The 19496-nt window shown below is 41.2% G+C and overlaps 1 protein-coding gene across 1 annotated transcript; it reads right to left on the reverse strand.

Annotated features, from left to right (window-relative positions):
• Positions 1-2047: 2047 nt before the first annotated feature.
• Positions 2048-14097, reverse strand: Myct1 (MYC target 1). The gene is made up of 2 exons (XM_038340770.1): positions 13939-14097; positions 2048-4686 (listed from the first exon to the last, which is right to left on the reverse strand). The coding sequence occupies exons 1-2, from the start codon at positions 13988-13990 to the stop codon at positions 4172-4174; spliced, it is 567 nt and encodes a 188-aa protein (XP_038196698.1). The 5' UTR covers positions 13991-14097; the 3' UTR covers positions 2048-4171.
• Between the last annotated feature and the right edge of the window lie 5399 nt (positions 14098-19496).

Below are 19496 nucleotides of genomic sequence, written 5' to 3' on the forward strand. Positions count from 1 at the left end.
ATCACAGTACATGGGAAAGGCAAGAATCAGGGGTTGGGATCCTCACAGGTGTCTTGTCCCAAGACCATTGCCAGCCCTGGACAGTCCCTCACTCTTGAGAGAAGTTTAGAAAGATTTAAAGAAAGTGTTCCCAGGAGAGGGCTATGTCTGCCTAACTCAGAGAGGACCTAAACCAGGGCACACCCCGAGAATGTACTTCTCATTTGCTGTCATTTTAACAAGCTGGGGATCAAGTTTTTTCAAGTTATAGAGTCATAAAATGGCATATGTCACCTTCAGGAATAGGGGTTGGTTCAAAGGACACCGTAGTCTCTCTATGCCATGGCCCCTCCTTTTCAGTCCCTTTCCCCCTTCCATGTCACCCACGGTGGAAATTCTCCTCCTTTCTCCCTTCCTCTTAGCCATTGCTTGCCTCAAAGGACAACTCAATAATCAGTTGCTCACCACATTATACACTGTTCTGGTTCCGTTGTACATGGCTATTATATCATGACTGGTCTGCTTAAAAATAAGCTGGAACTTCCCTTACAGAAAATTTTGTGCGTCTTAAGGCGTGCTGAGGTCCATATAGGGATCTTATTCTGCTTTATTAAGTTTTTGAGACAGGATCTCCTATATACAGGCTAAGCCTGTATATAGCTGGTAATAACCTTGGGCCCCTGCTTCTTCTACCTCTATTTTCCAAGTACTAGGACTGTAGGCACACAGTCTATTCAAGGCTCTTCATACATTTCATTAGGACTCGTAGAAAAGAGCAGCCCCGATACACCTGGTCACCAGACACAGGGAAAGGGCCCTTCTTTTTTTCATACATTTGCTAATAGTGATTTGATATGGGCTCTTATAAATAAATAACTATACATTAGTAGTAGACAAAAAAGTGGCTAATATGTTTTGAGTGCTCACAGGTGCCTTCTCAGGAAAAATATTAACTTCCGTTGTAAATACTTGCTACTAGTTTTTAGAATCATCTATCACCTTGTCTCTGCCAGATGTTTTTTGGGGGAAAAGAACTTGGTGCACTCATTTACAGTGACTTACCAGATGTTTTTATTCAATAACAGTTACTGTGATTTTAATCTTTAGATCTTGTATAATCTGGGCTAGACTCAAAGTCATGATGAAATCTCCTTCCTCACCTTCCTGAGTTCTGGAATTGCAGGTGTGTGCCACCATACCAAGGGAAATCAACAGTTCTTAAACTCCATGTTATTTCTTCATTATATCTTTTTAAGGCAAGCATGGCAGTGCCAGGCTTTAATCCCAGCACATAGGAGGCAGAAGCAAGCAGATCCCTGGGAATTGCTGGTTTGCCTGTTCTACATAGCAAGTTCCATGTCAGCCAAAGCTAACATGAGTTAGTGAATAGTGAGACTCTGTCTCAAAAGTTATGTATTTTTCTGTTTTACATTTATGTTTACCAACCCTTTTGTAGTGGCATTTCAACTGTATTTTAATTAATAAAGACTGCCTGAAGATCTGAAAAGCAAATCAGCCAGCCACTGGCTCTCACCTCGACCTCAGTCTGAAATGGTGATCCTGCCTCCAGGAATCTCAGAATGAGACTGTGTGTTGAGAGCTGTTTTCCCTGGGGCTGGGATTAAAGGCATGCACCACCTGGTTTCTCTGGCAACTAGTGTGGCTACTGGGATTAAAGGTGCATGTCATTGTGGCTACTGGGATTAAAGGTGTGTGTTACCATAATCTGGTCTGTAAGGCTGACCAGTGGGACTGTTTTACTCTGAGATCTTCAGGCAGTCTTTATTTATTAAAATGCAAATGAAATACCACTACAACACTTACTTTAAAAAAATTGCATACTTATTATGTATACAGTTTTCTGCCTGCATATACGCCAGCAGAGCAGGCCAGAAGACGGCACCTGGATGCATTATAGTTGGTTATGAGCCATCATGTGGTTGCTGAGAATTGAACTCATGACCTCTGGAAGAACAGCCAGTCCTCTGAGCCTCTGAGCCATCTCTCCAGCCCAATTCTTTATTTCCTGATGGAAAGTGGTTTTATTAGTCAAGAAATAAACTGTGAATTGAAATTGATTATCAGTTTTATTTCATGATTGATAAAACATTTCAAATAAAACAATTACAACTAAAACCACTTTCAGCTTTGGTTTTAACTTCACATTTCATACAATTCACAATATTTATAAAGTACTCCTATTGGTCATTTTATAACTGGGGCTTAAATTAGCAAGAGTTCTGCCAAATGAACCAGAGGACTTCTGCTCTCATTTCCTTCCCTTGGGAGATGGGAACCGTTTTCATTCTTAGTTTAAATCATTGATAAAAAACATGCCTTCTTTTATCCTCATGTTAAACACTGAGGATGACATGCAACCTAAAATTAGCCTTGTTGCTAAGCTGATGCTCTTGCACAATCTTACCAGGGCTATGTCATGGCCTTTACATTTTCCTTAGTAAAAAAAGTCAGCTGCCAATACATCGGATTTCCTTATAGCTTGTTGTTTAGAGTGCTTTTTTTCCTTCCATCTTCTCTTGCGTATTTAATGACAGGGTATTTTGGTAGATAATTTGAAGAATAATTTCTTTGGGGGAACAATGTATAGTCCCAATTATATGAAAATCAAAGATATTCTTTAGGGTATCTTTTATGCAAATAGTTATATTCTTGAGGAATGATCAGACACCACTAGCTGGGACCAGTGGGTATCAACACAAACCCAAATCTACAGAAGAATAAACAACAGCACAAGCTAAATATTTGATGTATCAGATTCTGAATAATCTCCCAGTGAGTTTCTATCCTTGGTGCAATGAAAGTCTCTGGTGCCCACATTAAAGAAGCCTCTACCTCTTGATGTGGCCCTTGGGTGGTCATCTGATACGATGACCATTTGGCCTTCGTTAGTCACCTTATAAAGACTTTAGTGGAGGTGGAGACGGAATTCACATAGCATCACCCGGGACATGGTACCTGGGGACTGAGATGACCGGGAGGAACTGCTTTTCAGAGAGAGAGAGCATGCTTCCACGTGGACTATCTCTCTGTAGAACAATCTTTATTTGACCATAGAGTTAAGAGGGAAGTTCCCCTTAGAGCAGTTGTCCTCAAGCTTCCTAACAGCACTGTGACCCTTTTATACAGTTCCTCATGCTGTGGTGACCCCCCCCCAGCCACAAAATTACTTTTGTTGCTATTTCATAACTGCAATTTTGCTACTGTTATGAATTATAGTGTAAATATCTGTGGTTTTGGATGATCTTAGGCAGTAACTGTAAAAGGGCCATTTGACCCCCAAAGGGGTCATGACCCACAGGCTGAGACCCACAGGCTGGGCTTCCCACACCACACTTCCATAGATAAAGTGCTTTCTTAGTCACGAGATTCAATTCCAAGAAAGAAAAACATAATTTGATGCAAAATAAAAACTTGTGCTTAGGACAAAAGAACTGGAGATGCTGTTGCTTTGGTAATCACGACAACGGCCATGTTAAATCCTCATGTTATTAAGTCCAGGGGTTTTACTTCAGTGATGTGGGTAATTATACTAGGAACTACAAAATGAGTCTATCTTGGGGAAAAAAAGCAGTGAAATGTCAAAACCGAACCATCTTATGACACCGGGGGGCTTAGCTCTTTTGCGGGATTCTCATCCATAACTGAGTAGAATCATGGGATTTTGTACACACATCATGAGAGTCCAAGATCTCTGCGATCCTTAGGATGCTACTGACTCACTCACAACGCAGGGAGTAACATTAAAGTTCCTTAATTTAGTGACTTTTGTCTGTCAGCGGTCACGTGGGAAAGTGAAGGGGGACCGCAACCCGAAACAACAAACATCTAAAGTCTTTTTAACCAAAAACATACAAATACGTATGATTTGTATGTTAGAATCTTTAATCGGTATCTTTAATTCGATGCCTCACACTCAATTCACAGTACATAAATATAGAACTTTTTGAGAAAAAAAAATTACTTTTATGGGACATCAGTGAGAAAACTGTGTTTAAAAGAAGCTTTGCCTTACAGGGTAATGTTCAGCTTTCACGAATCTACCAACTTAGAGAATCAATCATTAGTGCCATGACCTCAAAATTCTGTTTACCTTATATATAGTTTCCTTTCTAAAAGAGACAAAAATTATAAAAAAAAAAAAAAAAGAATTAAAAACAACTAAAGTCCAGACTCAGGAATCGGGAAATGCCTTAATGATGGACTCATAGGCGGGCGGGGGCGGTGTGGAGAGGCCCATCCGCAGGCTGTTGCTGGACCAGCGGAAGTCTGGCCTGCTCGGACTGTGCAGGGTGCTGATGGCGGATGGGGTGGTGGAGGCAGGCAGGGTCATCAGCTGACTCTCTGTTTCCACCGGAAGCGGTGGGCATTGCAGGAAGGGATGGAAAGTTGAAGCCCTGAAGCTTGATTTCCTGGGGAAGGAGTTGGCCAGCTCCAGAGACGCTTGTCTCTGGAAGGTGAGACTGGCCAGGCTGAGGTTGCTTCGGCGCTCACAGCCACTGTGGCGGTAGAATCCAGTTCTGTTGAGGCCGTGGTTGTAGGAAGACCTGGGTCGCCTGGTGGGACTCCACTGTGAGATGGGCGCGCTGGCTCTTCTTCTGCGAGACAGGAACACGAAAAGCGCCCAGAGAAATCCTCCGATGGCAAGCCCAATCGCCACGGATACAGTGAAGGACATTATTAGGTCCTCTGAAACAAAGGATAGTCAATAAACCAGCAGCTCTAATTTCAAAGGCAATTCATTTAAAAACACAGGGCAGACCATGAACTGTAATTCACAGAATGGGTTCTGAATTTTAACATGCTTTGAATTAGGGAAATGGAGAACGATCAGGACTCCACTTATTTAAACAGAAAGCTATGAAAAACAGTTTGCTCGTGTTTATCATCTTTAGAAATTAAAGTCTCACTGAAGCTCGACTTTAACTTAGCGATTTTTCTTACAGAACTGCAAATGTCCACAGCTCATTTCCTTTGGAATTTCTATCAGAGCTAATGCTCCCGTTGGGAAAGAAGGCCTTCACAGCGATGATGATAATGCTTTCCCCTGTCTGCTTTGCTCGGTCACACTGATCTCTCCCACCTGCAAGCTTGATGGCACCTCACTTCCTGCACTCTGTCAGAGGCAGGAAGTTCAGGGGCAGAACCATCTGGAGGGCTGACTGATTTATGTCATTTTTCCTAAACACCCAGACTCTCGGATCTCTGACTCCACGATGACAAGACCTATCCGGACAGATGCCTGGGCTCTTTCTTCTTCCTCTGGTTCCAGCTCATTCTTCTCTCATGTCTGTTTTGTGACAAAGAAACGCCACCTTCTGAATCTCCACAAACTTCCCACAGCACACTAGTGTCCGCAATTCAGAACTTGGATTCACTCTGATTTCTTCTGCAGGCAAATACATATATGTACATATCAGCCCCTTCCCTCAATGGGGGTGCTACCTGGGTGCCCCTTAGAAATCGAAAGCATATTCTTCATGAATTTATTGGAGAAGCTGAGCCTTTACTCTACATAAAAGACCTCTATATTGTTGAAGCTCCTTCCAGCTTACTGCTCAGAACCCCCTCTATCCACCATTCCATGAGCCAACCCCAAACTGTGCTGTTTGCTTTCTGTCTCAAAACCTGTGGCTCGTTCCAATCTTCTGTGCATTCACGTATAATTTTCCTTATGTGTGAGCATAAATTTCTGAGTCTGGGGAACTCATTTTTATAGAATTATTTTAAGTACTGTCTTTGTCATATAAAAATGAGTTAATGTTAAGTTGAAAGTCAAGGCGTATATTAAATTGCCTATATAAGGATTCTGTAGGCAAAGAGCTATAGACTAGAAATAGGCATCTCAAGGTTTTACTACTGGGGTCATGGGCATGGGTTCTTTGTTTGCAGTCCCGTTAGCAGGTAGAGTCTATTCCCCTACTCTAAGAGCTCTCAGTGGGATTCACTTGACCAATGGGATGCAATGGAATTGAAACTTTGTAAGTTTGGGTCTAAACGACAAGAGACTTTCCACTTCTGCCCTGGTTAGTTTGGGGACTTCTTTATGATGGACATAGGAAGAAAGCCAAGCTAGTGTGGTGGTCAGTGAAAGACACAGGGCTGTCCTGTGTATTATCCCTATGGCTCTGACTGAAAGCCTGCTATCCTTGATATGACAAAGGAACGAGTAGCTCTAGGTCATTCAAGTGCTGGCAAACCAAACCTCATCTGACCATGGAGCAAACCAAAGACGATCCTGTTGATCCCTTGCTGAATTGTCAGCCCCAAATCATGAGCTAATTACCTGATTTTTTTAAAAACAAAATTCTATTTTGAGTGTTTATTGATTAGCAAATGCTCATTGATGTTAAGGTCACACAATTGCAGACCCAGCCCTATTGAATAACTATTGGTGGGTTTATTTAATCTCACTGATTTCTTTTTTTAAAAGGTGGGGGGAAACTAGATTTTATAATTGCCAAGCCTTTTTCCAGATTCTTGCTGTAGCATATAAAAAATCTAGAATGCAGAAACAAGCCAAAACAAATAAATGCTAATAAATACATAAGCACAATCACTACTATCTATGTTACAATGTCCCTTTGCCTCCTGTTGCCACAGGGGTGTCCCAAGGCAAAGCTGTCTTTGTTGTTATTGCAGTTATCATCACATATGATCATATCAAAACTGTCCAAAACATTTACATTAACCATAAACTAAGTTCTTTCTGAGATGGCTTTTGAAGTCTTAGATAATTTAGGGCAAACCTACTGACCTCAGTATAGTTGTTCCGAAATCTTCCTCACAAAAATAAGAAGTCATGGCGTCAAAGTTCAGTGTTCTCAGAGATTTCATAGAGTCAGATATTCTTTTAAAGAATCAAATAAGCATAATTGAACCTAAAAATTTAGTCTTAATTTTGTATAACATAATTCAAACCTAACTTTAGCAATTCCCCCAAACCTAAAATTCTGACTATAAAGAAGTTTCAGAAATTCTGCTGCTAACATCCTCCCCTACTGTGCCTTCCAGCTCAACCGTCATTCTCAGAAATCATAATCATAACCTCAACACTGTAAATGGTGCGAATATTTGGTAGAGGCCACCATCTAGTGGGCCACTGTTGAATTGTTACAGCATCCCAACATGATTTTCATAGCTGATCATAAAATGGAAGGCTGGTTAATACATCCAAAGCCCTACAGTTGAGGGACCCATAGGCTCACCTCGTCCTGAAATAGATCATCCGTTCTCCATTTCCTAAAGTGCAGATAAGGTTGGTTTCAGAGATAGGAAGGTCACAACAAAAGGGCTTTTGGGGTGATAGACTCCAGCACACAGAAACAAGAATGGTCACAATTAGCAGATGATGTAATGGATAAATGTTTCTATGTTGATCACATCTGAGAAATTCCCCTGGGCTCAACAACAGAACGGGTTTCAGCCTCCCCTGTCTATGCTGTTGCTCTTCCAGTGCCACCACAGGCGGCAGGAGATTGCAGCTTTTCCAGCTGGGCTTCATGCTTTATGCTTCTCGCCTTGGCAGCATCAACCATGTGTATCCAGCTGCTCTCTCTTTTCAGTCAGGCAGTAAGTTCAGCCACATTACACATTTGTTCCAACCTCCTCGTCCCCCATGCCCAGAGTAAAAGCAAACTCCTACCTGAGAGCTGCTGCCCCCATGGCTTGAGCTCACCATCTGATTCCTCTCTCTTGTTCATCACCAAATATGCTTCTGATCAAGGGCTCATGCCTGGTTCTAATTTGTTCTTTCAAAAATATGTTTGTAGATATCTACATGGTTATTATTTTCTGTCTTTTATTTTCTTCCTTCTCTTTAGGTATTACCCAACCTTCTTGTGGAGGTCTCCTCATCCCAAAATTACGTCCTGGCCCACTTCTTACACCCAGTTTGATCTCCCTCCCCAATACGGGAAATGGTTCAGTTCCTACTCCTGAAAAATAAGAAAACCAGATGTCTATACGTGACAAGCTGTCCTCAGATTTGAAAAGAGGGAAGCTGCCTTATGTCTTTAATGGTAAAGGGGAATTAATAAAGGCAATAATACTAGCACTGACACTTTGAATAGCATGGTGGACAAAGAAACACAGGCTTGGGAAATTTGGGTGTGGTTGGGTGTAGTTTTGTCTAATAGTACTTGACCACAATTCCCAGGACACGAAATCAACCTGAATGTCCACGACCAGGAGAATAAGTTGAGGAAATGAAACCTGCAGAGTCCCGAGTAACATAATCATGGCTTGGTGACTTGTGATCACCTTTATGACAATGGTTTCAAAAGACAATGTCACTGAGAACTGTAAAAGACTTCTTAGCAGCCGGGCGGTGGTGGCACACGCCTTTAATCCCAGCATTCGGGAGGCAGAGGCAGGCGGATCTCTGTGAGTTCGAGGCCAGCCTGGTCTACAAGAGCTAGTTCCAGGACAGGCTCTAAAAAAGCTACAGAGAAACCCTGTCTCGAAAAACCAAAAAAAAAAAAAAAGACTTCTTAGCTTGTGTGTGTGTGTGTGTGTGTGTGTGTGTGTGCAGTCTGTACTGTTTGTGTGATAAAAACTTCAAACAATGCAATTCTCAAAACTAGTCTATGTTATTTAGCAGAGTCTGAATAGGAATGAATAGTGTATAATAATGGAAGTGCGTTACTGAACCTCAAAAGAACAAAGAAAGGAAATTCTGTAATTTAAAACAATATAGAAGAATCTGAAAGGCATTATAGGAAGTGAAATAAGGGAGATCCAGAATGGACGAGTCTTCACTGTAGAATTCTTCAAACCTTTTTGTCCAGTGAACATTTTCATAATAAAGTGTTGAGAAGACAAGCCAACTAATATAGATGACTTATACAAGGTATATTTGAAAATATAATTCAAGTGGCAAATTCTTAGAAAACTAAAAAGACTCAGAAAATCTGAGTGGCTTTCTAATGTTTAAAGAAAAAATTGAATGTGGCACTGGAGAGATGACTTAGTGATTCACTGTTCTTGAAGAGGTCCTGAGTTTGCTTTCCTGCACCCACACACCCACATTGGCTGGCTCACAACCACCTGTAGCTCGAACTCTGGGGTATCTGACACCTCTGACCTCCAGGGGCAACTTTATTTATGTAGGTACCTATCTACACACACACACACACACACACACACACACACACACACACCACACTTAAAATAATTTTTAAATGAACGTGTTATTTTCAAACTCCCAGCTAGAAATTTCATATGCAATGCCACAAATGGTGACTATTTTAGATGATAAATAACCATCCAACTCAATTTTATGTAGTCTTCCAGATATTTAAAAAATTAATAAATACTTTTGACTTGTTTTACAAGGCTTTTATGACGTTGATACCCAAATCCAGCTTAGTTTTAATAAAACACACAGCTGTCACGATTTCAATGCCGAAGTCTGGAGACAAGGGATGCACTGAGAAGTACATACAGCTTTGAAAGCTCCAGTTCAATGATCACCCCAGTTCTATGGAGCCCGGTGAGAGATGCGATTTCTTGAATCTCCTTTGGAACCCAGACACATCTGTCTTAAGAACCTACATTTGTAAACACTTCTTCAAAGTTTCTAAGTAACAGACATATGGAAATAATTACAAGGCTATTCATATGTCTTGATGCATAACCATTGAAGAAATTTTTTATATTCAGCTGAAGAAATGAGCTTGAGAAATGGACAATGTTTGCTTGCTGTTTTGAGAGGACATTATGGAGACCCATGAACTGCCCACACCTGCTCCACCATCGTCCCAACAGCCTGTGAATATATTATCTCATCTGCATGCTAGACCCCTAAAAAACCACATCTTTTCTACAGACGAGGGCACCTCATTTGCTATGGGTTTAGGCATGACATTTTTTACAGACTGAGTAATCCTCACTAAGGATGCTGCCACTTAGCAGTCCTGGATTCCCAACACATCAGCTTGTAACCTCCTATACCACAGCGTGGGTTAAAGTGATAAGCAAGGATGCATGGGAGTAGGTTTTCTACTCCTACACTGTCAAGTGAACCATTAAACATGGAGACTAGAGCATCATTTTTAAAGCCAGCACTGCAGTGCAATAACGAGGTGCTTTATAACCAAGATTTGTGGTTTGTTTCTTTTTCTGTTCAGCTTCAAAACACTAGAAGTCTAAAGAACTCAAAAATATTAGTGTTTGCCAGAAACAATAGCAGGGAAGAGAATGTTTCACTATGAGCAATGTAAAGAGAAGTTTGGGGAGAGAAAGACAAGAGTTTTACGGTGTATGAGCAATGAGGGCTCTGGGAAATGAGGCCATTCCTCCATCCCTCCATCCTTTAGGGAATCCCCGTAGCTGGTACCCGCTCCTAGATTCCTGGGTGATGTAGGTAGAGAGGTTCAAAGGCCCCCATGAGGAACACTGGGTGCTGGAAGGGGAGAACAAGAGTCAGGCTGCTGAAGTTCCAGGGTTGTAGGAGACTGTGAAGGATGCTCTGTGCACTGAGAGAAACCAGAAGGCAATAGGATGAGAGTCAGTCAACCGAGCAGAGAGTATGATAAGAAAGAAGAATCTTGTTCTTAGCCAGAAGTGCACAGATCACAAGAATCTGACTTTGCAGTTTAAGGCAGGGAAGGGAGGCACACTTGTCAGTAGATGTCAGCAGAGGACCTTGATCAAGGACCCCTGGTCCACTCCCTCTTGTACCTGAAGCAGCCGTCATCCTCAGACCTCACAAGTTATTTCCAACCTTACAGAGAAACCCAAAGAAGGCAGAGGTGAGGAGCCTTAGAGTCACCCCTGAACAAGAGGGGCTGTCATAGTAACACGAACTTCTGCATTGCTATTCAGGTTCTTACAGACGTCTGCTTCCATTCTGATCGCCAAGTTTGTTCCAGGAAATTCCACATACGAGTGCTCCGTCCGCCGTTTGTTTCTTTGCAAACATATCCTAGTGTTTTTACTTCACACATTTGCCGATAACAGCTCTCCCAAGAGCCCCCACAATTCTCAGACAACGTCTTTCCCGTATCATCTTGATATGTTTCCTAATAAATGCAGCCAAAGCTCCAGAGTTTATGAATGAACTGAAGAAGGCTGAGTTAACACATCAGAAATGAATGACCAGGCTGTTATCCTTGGAATTATCTTTTTATTTGGAACTTACTTGGTTTTCTAGGTGTAGGTAACATCCCACTTTTTTTCTAAAAATGATTCAGGGACCATTTCATGTTTTAATTTCTATAGCATATTCTCATTCTTGGTCATTTTGTGTACTATAACGACAATATATGACAAAACAGAAGTTATTGATACTATTTATTGATTTACTTATAGGCTTCTATTTGTTTATGTAGGAACACCTAATCACCTCCCAGAATGCAATCCTTTTTAAATTATTTTTTATTGATTTTTATTGAGCTCTACACTTTTCTCTGCTGAATGCAATCCTTTTAAAGGAGAAATCATATTTTGGGGGTGGATTGATTAGATGAGTAAATACAAGCCCATACATCAATATACTGCCTCGGGTTTTCAGAGTGCTGGCCAAGGGAATAGAGAAGCAGCAACAACGGCCCGGTGAGAAGGCAGCAGAGAAAAACAGAAGTCATGTGTAGACTCCCCAGTACCAAGAGAATTCTTGAGCTACACACCATTGTCAGCCCAGTGGAATCTGAGGGTCTCTGCTCCCAGCTGCCTTTACGGGACGGGTTACAGAGAAGGGATGGGCATTAAACTGAGCAGAGGTGGAATGCAAGGTGGGGTCACCTGCACTGCCAGTCTCAGGCCACTCTTGCTTGTGGCTAACATCAAGGGCTTTAGGGCTTGCACGACTTTCAGTAGCTTTGACTGAGTGATAGCACTGAACAAATGCCAGCTATCGTTGTGTTGCCGCGGAATAGCATGACTTACTTTTTTCATTCCTTAAGTAAACAAGAAAGTTATATTTTGGGTTTTTATGCTTTTCAATACGTTAAGTTTAAGATGTTCCTATGGCTCCTTTGTGAGTTGTTGAGTCCATGACATTTTTACTTATTCTCTTAACTCACAGGGCTACACAAAAGAGTCCTTTTGGAGGCAGAAGCTGGATTCCACCGCACTGTGCGTGATTTTCAAATTAATATTTTAAGAGGACCGGTGATCAAAATAGATACCAATTCAGATGCAAAGCAGAAGGGAAAATAAGAAAGACTGGCATTTATATATCACAAAATGTTTACATTTCATGCACTAAATTTATAATGACATTTTATATTTTGACCCCAGACGCAATAATGCAGTCTTTCACCTCTTTCACCCAAAGCATCAAACATATTTTTGGTTTCAGCACTTTTGCTTTGGTTTAAAAGGATTTAAGACTACAACAGCCTCTTGGTTTTCCCCATTCTCATTTATCCTCCACCGTATCTCCGTGCCAAGAGAAGGGAGCATTAATACCTATCTTTGACATAGGAATCATGAAATCCCCGTTAAGCACAGATTTCCTTAGTAAGACCTCTAAATGCTAGGAAAAAGGAATGGACCACATACAAACATCTTATTGGTGTAAGATTTACTTTAATGAAAATCACCTGTGCTCTTAACCAATGAACAATGAATTATTTTTCCTATATAAATGTAGAATCAACTCAAGCAGCTTGTAAAGACAGAACTGGCTTTTCCGTGTTAATTTTTACACTTGGAATGTTCTATGGAATAATGAATTTACTTAGATACCCTCTAGCTGGCTTTCAGCACTTAATATAAATGAGGACAGTAAGTATAATTTCTACAACTGTCACATTAGACCATGCAGAATCCAAAGGTTTCTTGTCTCTTCATGTCTACCTAGAATTTGTAGGAATAACTTATTTTTCAGTAATTTTACTATGCGATTTCATTACTATAGTGTCAGTAAATCTCTTAAAGCTTGAAGCAAGCACCTTAATTAATAAAAATAATCAGTTAATTCCCTCCATGCCAATACCTGTGATAACAAATTAAACAAGTCAGACTGTCAGGACCAGGTTGCTGTCACTGCTCACTATTTACCAATAGTTTCCAAAGCCCTAGCTCCAACCACAGCAGGTGGCTTGATACAGTTTTCTGAGATGATTAAAAACTGGTCTTGCACATAATAGGATTATACAGCCCTCAGTCAACTCCAGAGTTCCTTTAACGGTACTTCTGGATTTAACTTAAATGATTCCCTTTACTTTTAAATTTCTCCGAACCACAGAGACATGTCAATGTTATTGCACATCCCAGCTCCTGTACCGTAAATCTGGCCGGGAGTGGGTGGTGGTTTTGACCTCAGCATCTTCCTGCTCTGGGTTAGCATCACTGCACAGAAAATCTTGAGCTGAGGTTAGCCTCTGCCAGAACACGCTTAGGTATTGTTTCTCTTCCTTTTGTGACAGGCTTCCACTGTAATAGTGTTAAGTTATTTCTGCATCATCTAGGTTCATAATTTCACATTTTATCTTTGTCACCATTCCCAATTGTTCAAGCATAGGTTTGTTGCTTAAGTTGACTTTGAAAATTGAAAAGAGTAACATGGAAAAAACACAGACTTCAAAACCCTCTGTAGAACACCTTGGTTTCATGAAATAAATATATATAATCTATCAGCTTCAGACAAATAAAACAATTTTCCAACAAAACCCCCTGTGTTATATTCCATTTGACAAGGACTTCTACTTTGTATTTTTTTCTAAATGTCCACTTTAAAACATCTCTTGATTTCTAATTAAGTTTTGTTAATACCAACCAAACTTTCTATGTCTGATCCTACTTTAATATTCCTGTAGCTTATTCTGAAAACATTTTTATGAGTATATTTCTTGAACTAAATCTATGAAAATGGTCACTAGACATTTATGGCAAGCAAACTGCCCCAGAAATTTCCAACATTGTAATAAAATATGGAGAAAATATCTGTGCATCTTAATTTAAATAAAAAGTGGTGAAGGAAAGGTAGCTTACCCCAAAAGTTTTCTGGCCATGGGCTCCCTAAACTCGTTGTGTTATTGGTCATAATGTCCACAAGAAAAAGAAGAAGCCAGCGTGTCCAAAAAAGCAGTTTGAGTCTATGCCTTTGTGGCTCAGCAAGAGAAAACTAATTTTCACGCAACACCCCACATATACTTGTGTTTACATAGAAGGAAGCAAGTGTATCGTGTTTCCTGCTTTTCTACTCGAATTAGCAACTGTTTTCCTTATCTTGGAATTCCACATGGCTCCCAGACACAAAACTATTTCCTTCTCGTCATTTCCTCCCTCATTACTAAGTGCCCTCCTTTCAGCCACATCCAGAGCTGTTTGGGAACAAGAGGCTTTTTCTTGAGTCCCATCTTTCAGTTCCATGCAGAGGAAGAGAGCAAGATCTCCATACAGCACTTAATGCCATCTGTGTGTGACGCCGAGCAATAGGTGGCTTTCTGATGTTAAAAGCCCATATTCCATTACATTTTAACCTAACTTCATTTATAAACCTCAGATATTAAAACTCCCAGGTAGCCTCTTCCTGTATCTGGTATATTGATTTTAAAAATGCATTCATTCCATTCATTCATACGTATTTAAATATGTTTATTTGTGATTTTGTTATCACTTTCATTGGGATTCCAGTGGTGAGAAAGCAAGACCATGTCTATGGGACCCGATAAGGGGAAGAGGAAAAAACCGTTCAGTGTTTTCATGCCTGGCCAGAGCTGCAGCCATCCCATGCCTGGGGAAATTATAGTTAATGTCCCTTCCTACTCTCATAGCATGGCAGTCCTCTGCATCGGGAGACATGGAAAGTGGAAAAGAGGTGCTGAATGTCACTTAAACGTACTAAAGTGCATCCCTAGATTGAAAACCTGTAGCATGCGCTCTTGAGAACTCTCGCAGGAACGCTGGGATGCTGGGATGTTGTCAGCTGAAGGAGCTGTCAGCCTTCTGAAGTCTGTGACAACATTCCCGAGAACCCCGAGAAAGACTAAAGGGCAAAGTGACAACTCATTTTGCAGCCCCAATTCTCTAAAATTGGTAGTTTCTGTTCATTTTTATCAAATTTCATAGATTTAATTATAAATTTACCAGAGATAAAAATATACACAACTGATGACCTCAAAGAGAATGAAACAACTGAAGAAAACTTGAGAACCCACTGAACAAACTTTATGATATTTCTATCATATGATATTTTTGCCAGTGTTTATTTCCACACTTTCTTGTAAGAAACCACACCACTGCTCAAGAAAGGCAAAAGGCCCCACATTTTTAACAGTACTCTTTAATTTTTAATATTATTGACAAGGTGTGTACAAATTGGAACTTGAAAGAACTTGCTGTGTCTAGATACAAGTCTATTGAAATACACCCCATCTTTCTAAGCATAAAACAGGACTCTTTGTTGCTGTATGTACTTTAAATGTGTGTTTTATGTAACCAATGGTTACATATTGTCAAATAAATTCTACTCAAGGATTCCTAACTTTTATCTGATCTATCCAGGCTGATTTGGGGGGTGGAAGGGAGGACTCCCACTTTGTCTCTGTAGGAAGAGGACTTATTCAGTCTCAGGGTTGGGATAGAAGCCGAGACTTCCTGTCATTGTTCAGGTTTTAGTTATCCAGATTTTCTGCCAATACATTTTCATTTTTGCAGATGGCCAGAACCCAGAAGAAAACTTGTTTTCTGTCCCTTTGTGACCTAGGGATTCATTTCTCTTGTGTTGAAAACTTGTTGGTAGCTTCAGCTCTTATCTGTGCATATAATTCATGTAGTAAAGATTCGTACTTTTCTCTGGCACAGATCCACACACATGACTGTTTGCGTCTGTGTGATTTTCAGGTCCCATGACTTATCCTGCCATAACAGGAAGGGGATTTTTTTCTTTACAAAAATGTCAGGTCGGCCTTCAGCTGTTCCCTGTTTCACAGCTCGGGTGTTTTGCCCGTAATTCTCCGCTCGAGTTACCTCACTCCAGACATCCCAGGAATCACTTGTTGCTGTCATCCAAGCTTCTACCGGAAGTCAGTGCTAGACTCTTGTCCCTGACCCTCTGTGACTGTTTTATTCAGACACTTTACACTGTATGACTTTATGCTGTATGTCTTAATCAGTGTTCTATTGCTATGAAGAGACACCATTACCATGGCAACTCTTTAAAAGAAAGCATTTAATTGGGACTCGTTTAGAGTTTCAGAGGTTTAGTTCATTATCATAGTGGGGAACATGTCAGAATGCAGGCAGACGTGGTGCTGGAGAAGTAGCTGAGAGTTCTATATCCAGATCCACAGTCAGGAGGAAGAGAGATACTGGGACTGCCTTGGGCATTTGAAATTAAAAGCCCACCCCCGATGACATGCTTCTTCCAATAAGAGCCCACCTATCCAACCAGGTCACACCTCCTAATCCTTTCCAAGTAGTGCCACTCCTTAATGACCAAGCATTGAAATCTATGAGTGTAAACAGAGACTGCACTTTTGTTTCCCAGCTGCCAGACCCAAATAATCACACAGAAACTATATTAATTATAACGCTGTTTGTCCAATGGCTCAGTCATATCCCTAGCTACCTCTTACATCTCAAATTAACCCATTTCTATTAACCTATATATTTCCATGGGGCTGTGGCTCATCAGTAATGTTCTGGCATCTTTCTTCCGCAACAGCTACGTGACGTTTCCTTGACTCCACCTATCTCCTCTATCTCCATTCGGATTTCTCACCTGGCTTTCCTCTGCTAAGCCATTGGCTGAAACAGCTTTATTCATAAACCAATAAAGGCAACACGTACACAGAAGGATGTCTCACATCATATGAGCCTAGGCAGGCCATTCTTATTCAAACCACCACACTACATATGTGCTTTTGTCTGTTCCAACTGCTCTAAAAACACGCCAAGGTTTAAAGAAGTAAAATGTTATTTTTCAGAGTCCAAAGTCTAGGATTTTTTGAGTTCAAGGCTTTGACTGATTCAGTGACTTTTGCAGACACTTTCTCTTAACATCAGAGAGTTCTCACCCACATGTTTGCAGGTGAAAAGATTTGCCACTGCAGTCTCTCCTAAGAGAATTTTCCCTGTCTCAGGCCCCACCTCCTAATGCCATCACACTTGTGACAGGAAGAAAGTGGCAGCTACTCATCCCCTAGAGTCTCGCTTCCTGAGGGATCATGTGAGATGTCATCTGCTGCAGGTGCTCTCCAGAGCCCAGTTGAGGCCAGTGTTGTGGCCTTCCATCGCCAGAAGTGTGGAGCTTAATAAATTTCTCTATTTATAATGTTCTCTGGCTTAGATGCGTTGTTATAGCAACACAGAATGGATCAGTTGAGGAAATGTATTAATCTTGATATTCATTTCTATCTCTTCTGTCTAAAATAACAACAGCAACCCAGTAGAACTTTAGTACATAATTATTAAATAAGAGAGCATAATAATCTGAAGATATCTAACATGCAAATACTTCTGATATGCCTAGCCAGGTTAGTAAATAAGTCACCTAATGCGTCATAATAAAAATTGAAAAGCTCTGTTCATAGACTTCAGTATTTAACAATTTTGATATAACTTGATAGGAAAGAGCATTGCCAAATTTAAGAGAAGAGGCATGGCTGACCGTGAATGTCCTATCTAGCTTTCATTTTTCAGACCTAACATGGGCTTCGTGAGTTTCACATTAACTGATCCAGATGAAGTGTCTGAGCTGAGTGTGGTCTTAGAACATAAGAGAGCCACTTCTAAAAGAAAAAAGGAAAAAAAAAGATCTAAATCTGTTTTAAGAACGTAATCCCAGGGCTAAAGTGAAATGGATGCCTGCTGTGGCTTCCCTCTTTAGACATCTGAAAGTCCATCTTCTTTCTCCTTAAATTTCCCCCACTCTGGTGACAGGGGGTGGCAAAGTTAGGAAAGATCAAGCCATCAAAATCAGATCACTATGTGAAAAAAGACCTGCTGGGTGAGACGAGTTTACAGAATGCAGTGAGGGGAAAAATGAGCTCCTTCCTGGGTTACATTTCACAGTGAATTTTTCTTGTGAGAGCCTGGGTGGGGCTATGGAGAGAACAGATTGAAGCATGGCATCGGCGCATAATGCTGAACTGAAGGAAGCTGGGGTGTCTCGTCTTCAGGAGCTGGTCCCACTGAGTCAGATCCCACAGACCTCTGCTGAGTCACGTCTTCTGCAAAGACAGTTCTACGTCTCTCTTTCTAATGTACGTTCCCTTTATTTACTTTTCTGCTTCGATCACTCTGACTAGAATTTCTGGTACGGTGCTGGCACCCTTGCCTTATTCCCAGTCTTAGAAGAAATCCATCCCCCAGTCCGACTCCGGTGGATTCTCATGCCCTCGGAAGGATTTTAGATATGTACTTGGTTACGTTGAAGTCCCTTCTATGAGTATTTTGTTGAGAGTTTTTTATATTGGATGGCTATTGCACTTTGTTTGGTCTTCTGTAAATGTTGAGGTGACCTTGTAGTTTTTACATTTACTTCTGTTGAGATGACAGATCCCATTGAGTTTTTTTTTTTTTTTTTTGGTTGAGCCATTACTGCATCTCTAGAAAAAGTCACTCCTGGTCACAGGTGTATAATCCATTCAGCATGCTCCAGGATTTGTTTGCTAGCATTTTGTTGAGGACTTTTGTATCTATATTAGTCAAAATGAAACATGTACTGAGTTTCTTTTCTTTTTGGTGCTTCCGCTTTGGCAGCAGAGAGATGCTGTCCCGGTGAAATGCATTTGTTTGCAGTTTGTTTCACAGTGCTAGGGACTGAAGCTAGGGTCTCCCATGTGCTGGGCAAGTGTTCAACCATATTCATCATAAAAGGACTTTGGGAAAGCTTATTATATTTCAGAGGAGAATTTAAGAAATTTGGTAGTATTTTTTGAAAGTATAAATTCAATATATTAGCAAGGATATAAAAATCAACATGCAGACCCAGGCAGGTGAAAGATACCCGCAGTCCAGCCTGGGTCCTCATAGTACAGACTGTCTGAAGACCTCTATAGGCCCACCAGGCTCTGTATCTGCAAGGTGGCATTATGATGAGAAAATACATGGTGAGAGAACGAGAAATAGAACAGGTTATGTGTTGTGGAAAGAGGAGGAACTAAAGAAGCATAGGTCGGTGGGCAATAGGCTGAGGTGGTGGCCTAATGGCCACACCAGGCCAGGGTGACATCTGGGCCCGGGTTGCTGTCAAGGGCCATGTCTGGGTCCATAGTCCTACTGCAGCAGAGGTCTGTGTTGATATCCATGGCCTGTGTTACCACAGAGGGCCACAGGAACCACGCATGTTGATGTCTGAGGGCCATGCTCAACCAGCCTGGCCTTTCACTGGCTCTGGGATAGCTGTCCCTGCCCCGTACTGGACGCTGCAGTAGGAGAACTGGACCCACCCCTTATGGGAGAGCTGGTCTCTGCACTCTGGAGAGATGGCCCAACCCATCACCATGGGTATGAGAGAGCTAGCCCCGATGGCATGGGCATAGAAGCGTTGGTTCTGACCCTCACCTGAGGGAGGTGGTCCCAGTGGTCCAGACTGACCAGCT

Source organism: Arvicola amphibius, chromosome 8 (assembly GCF_903992535.2).
Source record: "Arvicola amphibius chromosome 8, mArvAmp1.2, whole genome shotgun sequence".
NCBI lineage: Eukaryota > Metazoa > Chordata > Mammalia > Rodentia > Cricetidae > Arvicola > Arvicola amphibius.